This window comes from Jatropha curcas, chromosome 8, assembly GCF_041381405.1.
Source record: "Jatropha curcas cultivar XTBG-Jc1 chromosome 8, XTBG_Jcur_1.0, whole genome shotgun sequence".
In the NCBI taxonomy this organism is placed as follows: Eukaryota; Viridiplantae; Streptophyta; class Magnoliopsida; order Malpighiales; family Euphorbiaceae; genus Jatropha; species Jatropha curcas.
In genome coordinates this window covers 26863319-26869318 of record NC_143158.1, presented here as the reverse complement: position 1 = coordinate 26869318, position 6000 = coordinate 26863319, and the positions used below count along the sequence as shown (strand labels likewise).

Below are 6000 nucleotides of genomic sequence, written 5' to 3'. Positions count from 1 at the left end.
TGGGATGATGAGTCAATCTTATGAACATCACTTTTATTATTTTACGCCATTAATATATTCGACCTAATCACAGGCTGTCCATAGAGCCTCTAATTAAATGATAGTTATGTCCATTTAGAGAACACGTCAATCAAATTATATATTCAAATTTAAAATATAGTTTGATGAGAAAAAACCCTAACAGCCCATGTGAGCATCATCTAAGTAGGTCCATTTCTTTATATGAAAATTATCAAATTTTGTTTGGTAGGATATATTTTGCATCTTTATCATTCGAATGAACGAATTTGATGACAGAAAAAGACAAGTAGAAGCTACATGGACCTTGTTTTTTTTTTTTTTTTTTTTTCTTTCGAAAATTATGGTAGAGAAAGATGAAGTTGGCAAATATTAATTGTAACAATATGATATAAGCCTTAAAACTGTCAAGATAAAGGAAATTCAATGGCGCACACAGTGACCCAAAGGGTTTTGCTTTCTAGAATGCTACTCGCCTATTCTTTTATTATGACCTAGAAATAAAAGTTAACAAGGAAAAGAAAATTTCAAAACATTAAAGAATAAAATATAAAAAAAATTCACTTTATAGGAGGTAAAATTTAAAGTTACAATTTTAAAAGAAAAAAATTTAAAAAAAAATTCTGGCCTTAGGGCAACGGTCACTTTTAGCCCCTGCCTTGTTTATTACGGATTAAATTGAAGGTTTAATTTATAATTTTACAATTTTTTTTTGAGATTATTTATAATTTTAGAATTTGATAAACAATTTTAATTTTGTTAATCAGAAGTTTATAAATTAAACCTGATCATGACATTTGTCACTGCCTTCAACTAGACGGCACTTGTTTTATATTTTTTGACCTTTTATAGGGTTCCCATCGAATAAAATAAAGGGGCATTCATTTATGTCATTCTCTTAAAAATTCGAACAATTTTTAGCCAAGCAGGACAACTCATAATTTAACATTAAAGCATCTGCCAAAAGATACCAAACCTATCGACCTTGGTTTGAAAGTCCTTAAGAATTACTAATACAATTTACAAACATGACATATCATAAAGATATGTTGGAGGAGCCCATGATGCGATTGTGTAACCCGTATTATTATTTCAGTTCACCGGATGTCCTAATACCAATGAATTCGAATGTAGTAATTACTATGGAACATGGTGAACTCTTTTTAGCTCTTTAGGTATAATCTAATTCTAGAACTTTCAGGAATTGTTTTGGAAAAAAAAAATATATTGATTTATAATATTGTGATTCATTATGAGAGACTCTTGAACAATAATAATAATAATAATAATAATAATATAATTTAATGGTATGATGTGTGGACAAACTTGTAGTTTCTCTATATGAATGCTTAAATCACATGCAGAGATATAATAAGTGCAGAAGAAATCATGGAAGAAACTTCTTTCAAAATCTTGAGAAGAAAACTTATTAAGGAATAGAATGAACCAAAACCAACCATATTTTTGGAAGAAAGCACCCATGAAAATTTTATGCCTCTTTGCCTTTAAATTGTCCAACGACACAGAAACAGAAATTCTACCAAAATGGGTATGGGGATAGTCAGTCGTTTTCCACTACAAAAAAAATGTGGGATCCACCCGCATCGAAGGATTATATCATATCATGGCTTGCCCTGTATAATTACGTGAATTTCTCAATCTAGAGAGAAGATGCCAAGCTTTGCTGTCAACATTGTCTAGAAGAGCATCATGGCATGGGGGTTCTCTCAACTTGGCTAACCCTACAATGCCATCAAAATATGGTAGGTGGGGTGGGGCTGCTAGTGGCGGTGGATTGTTGGGAATGGTGGCTTTGTGGTCTCAAGATGACAAAGAACTTTGGTTTTCGATACTTTGGCTGTCCTTTTGTGCTTCTTAAAGAAACTAGCACTTTGTTTGGGAGAAGGGAAAATGGGGGGAAAGAATACAGAAATATCCAAAAGAAGAAATCTCAGCATGAAAGAGTTTTGCAGCTTTTTACAAGAAATGTGAAGAAAAATGAAAAGAATATAAAGAAGCGCAAACAGTCAACAAAAGAAAGTTCTACAAGAAGGAACAATCGGAAAGAGATTTCTCTCTTTTGATTCTCCAATTTGACTTGCTAACTTTTTTAAGCTTTCCATTAATCATGGCATCACAAGATCAACAGTCCAAGATTCAATGGGTTTTGAAAGTTTTTGCCTTTAATTCAAAATTTCAAACCAACAGCACATGGGGCTAATCCCAACAATCTTCAATCTAATGAGTGAAAAAATACAAATTAAAGAATTAACCAGCCACCAATCAAGGAGGAAAGGGTGAATAAACAAAAAGAAAAGGAGAAATAGGAAGACCTTTTGGGTCCCACCACCATAATTAGAATATATTTAGTCCTGATCTACAATTAATAAGTTCCATCCATAAGATCATACATGTAATGTAAAGATTTTTTGTTTCCCACAGAAGCAGGAAATTAGTAGTTCAATAGCAAAAATATCAAGAAATTCAAATTTGATGATTGATATCTATGATCATCAAAACACAATTCCAAAACGCAGCCCAATTATTGAACTGAATCTAAAGAAATGACAAACAAGAAGCACATGGAATAACTGGATTCCTGACATTAGATTCAGAACACAAGATTGTGTATATATATATATACTTTGGAGGATTTTATTAATAATAGATCTAAAATGAAGAACATGATCAAACAAACTAACCAAAATACAACTGCGCAGTCCTCCATTGACATCACAAAGGGGAAAAAAATTAACGAACACAGAAGAAGAAAGAAAATGGGACTGAATTCTGCAAATCAATACATGTAAAATGTTCATGATTATACTATAAAACTGAAAAATAATTGAAAAAAGAAAGAAGCAAAAGAAACAAATGTATGATATAAAAGAAGAGGTAATAACAATAAAAAGGCCGAAACCAGCAGCAGCAATAGCCCTGATTATGGTCTCCATTCCATCACTATACATACAACTTTCTGTCTGCAAATCTACTTTCTCTGCCATTTTTTATTTTCAGACTCAAATATCCCATAACAATTTCGAATAAATATGGAGAATTTCTCCTCTTACCTCTCTGTCTTTGTTCTCTGCTTTTCTTTCCTTAATCAACAATGCTGATAATGGCCATCTAGAGAAACTCCTTTTGCTGGCGGACAATGAATAGTAAAAACAGCACAGACCCTTTCCCAAATCTTCTTGTTATTCCTTTCTCTAAGAGCGACGAGAATTGCCCAAAGAGAAAAGAAGCCCTCATTAGAAATTTGTAAAACTTGTTTTTGGGTTTGCTAGTTGATGAATTTGATGAAAGGTTAGAGGAGAAAATTCTCAAAAGAATCAATAGTAGGGCGGAGGAGGAGGTGATGCGTATGAGACCCCAGTAATTGGTGGCAATGGCCCCTCGTACACTGGAGTTGGAGGTGGAGGAGAAGGGTAAACTGGTGGAGGAGGTGGAGATGCATAGACTACCGGCGGTGGAGGTGGCGGTGGCTTGTAAACAATTGGTGGTGGTGGTGGTGGTGGTGATGGTGAAGGTGGCGGTGGTGAATACTCTACACATGGTGGCGGCGGAGGTGGTGGTGGCTCTATACAAGGGGGTGGAGATGGTGGTGGTGGTGAATGGACCGGAGGAGGTGGAGAATGGACAGGTGGAGGTGGCGGTGGTGATAAGTATGGATAGATAGGTGGGGGAGGTGAATGTGGCGGTGGGGGTGAATGTGGGGGTGGAGGTGAATGTGGAGGTGGGGGTGGCGAATGTGGTGGTGAGGGTGGCGGTGGAGAGCTGTAATAGTAAGGAGTTGGCGGTGGTGGAGAAAATATTGGAGGTGGTGGAGAATTTGGTGGTGGAGGCGGTGGAGAATTTGGTGGTGGAGGTGGTGGGAGACGGACACAGGGAGGCAATGGTGAGGGCGGTGGTGGAGATGGAGGAGGAGGCGATGGTGGAGGAGGTGAAGGTGGAGGTGGAGAAGGTGGGGGTGGTGGTGGAGAGTAAACTGGTGGAGGAGGTGGTGGTGGTGAAGGTGGCGGGGGAGAAGGAGGTGGTGGAGGAGGTGAGTACACTGGCGGTGGTGGTGAAGGTGGAGGCGGAGGTGGAGAATAAACAGGCGGGGGAGGTGAAGGCGGAGGAGGTGGTGAATATACTGGTGGTGGAGGTGAAGGCGGTGGTGGAGGCGGAGAGTAAACAGGTGGTGGAGGTGGAGAGTAAACAGGTGGTGGTGGTGATTGTGGAATATAAACTGGTGGTGAAGGCGGAGGAGGAGGTGGCAAAGAAGGAACAAAAGGCTTACATCTAAACGAGTTACAGTTCACAGGCTTGGACAAAAACGCCTGACATTGCGCCGTAGATCTCTGTACTGGCCTACCCGGCAAACAGTTCCTTCTATCTTCAAATCCCTGAAGACTCAAACAAGCCGGAGGCTCTCCGGTGAAGAAATTATAAGAAAATGTAAAGTTCTCCAAATTCGGTAACTGACAAATGCTCGCCGGAATATTCCCACTCAACAAGTTGTGAGCTACATTGAGCTGCTCAAGACTAACCAAACCTCCAAAGGAATCCGGCAAAGGACCCAACAACTGATTAAAGCTCACATCAAAAACAGTCAAATTCTTCAGCATACCAATCTCCGGCGGCAAACAAGACTTCAAGTTATTGTTCATGAGAATAATTTCGTTCAGATTAGACATATTACCCAAACTTGAAGGAACACACCCATGGAATCTGTTATTAGCCAAAACGATAACTGAAACCGGAGAATTACCAAAATTATCTGGAATATCAAAGACGAACCTGTTGTGGTTGATAAAGATTGCATCTAAATCTTTATCAAACAGTTCTTTCGGTACAGTCCCTTCAAATTCGTTGAATCTCAGATCCAAGAATTTAAGCTTTGGTAGCTTAAGAACCACCTGAGGAAATTTCCCAGCGAACCGGTTGTTGCTCAGATCCAACTCAAACAGTAATGTCATTTCTTTAAACTTGTGAGGAACAGTTCCACAAAATCTGTTTGAATTTATGTGAAACAATGCAAGATCTACTAGCAACCCGAGCTCTTCCGGTAAGTAACCGGCTATGTCACCGTGGTTGAGGTCAATGCCGGCGACGGTTCGAATAGTTTTGTTATCAGGAGCTGGAGCACAGAAAACTCCAGTGTAGTCGCAGACATTGGGTCCGACCCAATCAGAAGTGAGATTCTGAGGATCAGAAAGAATAGCTTGTTTCCAAGCTTGTAATGCTATGTAAGCATTTTTAAGCCTGGGATTTTCGAAAACAAGAGAAGGGTCAACTGTGACCTTCTCTCCTCTGTCGCCATATTCATCTCTGTAGTAAAGAAGCTGGCGCTTCTTGATGTACATGGCTTCTGCATCACTAAGGCGGCCATTGAAGGAGAAACTACTTGGGACCTGGTCTGCAGAACAAAGGCACACAATTGTGCCGAGAAAGCAAAGAAGAAGAAGAGAGGAGTAAGTCTTCTTCTTCATCTCACATGAGACATCTGACTTACAAAATGCCACTTTATATATTGTGCTTTTCTTGGATTTTCTTTGTTTCTTAGCCAAGATTTTGCAAGAAAATGGGTTCTTTGAAGTAATGCTGTTTAAGGTTTGAGCAAGAGATCTGAAGGAAGAGCGAGAGAGAGAGAGAGAGAGAGAGAGAGAGAGAGAGAGAGAGAGAATGGAGAATTTGTTTTGGGTTTGAGAGGAGAGAGAGAAGGGGGAGAAGGGTTTTTTCTAGGGATTTTGGAGATGTGTGTGAAGAAGAGAAATAATGCATCAAAAGACAGCTAAATCACAGCTCAATGCCCACCAGATTCTCTCTCTTCTTCTTTTTTTTATTTAAAAATTTATTTTATATAATTTTTAAAAAATAATCTCATTATATGCAACTTTTATATGAATTTCTTTCTCACAACAAGCAACCTTTATTCTTTATTTTACCTCCAAAAAGGAAAATACTTTAATTCTTTATTTTGAATAATTTTACATT

General features: G+C 38.4%; 1 protein-coding gene across 1 annotated transcript; it reads right to left on the bottom strand.

Moving 5' to 3' along the window:
- Positions 1–2769: 2769 nt before the first annotated feature.
- Positions 2770–5772, bottom strand: LRX3 (Leucine-rich repeat (LRR) family protein). The gene has a single exon (XM_012223261.4). It carries the CDS (start codon positions 5493–5495, stop codon positions 3354–3356), a length of 2142 nt encoding a protein of 713 aa, XP_012078651.1. The 5' UTR covers positions 5496–5772; the 3' UTR covers positions 2770–3353.
- Positions 5773–6000: the final 228 nt, after the last annotated feature.

Coding starts and splice junctions, on each gene's coding strand:
- LRX3 (XM_012223261.4), bottom strand. CDS start 5,495: ATGAAGAAGAAGACTTACTCCTCTCTTCTTCTTCTTTGCTTTCTCGGC.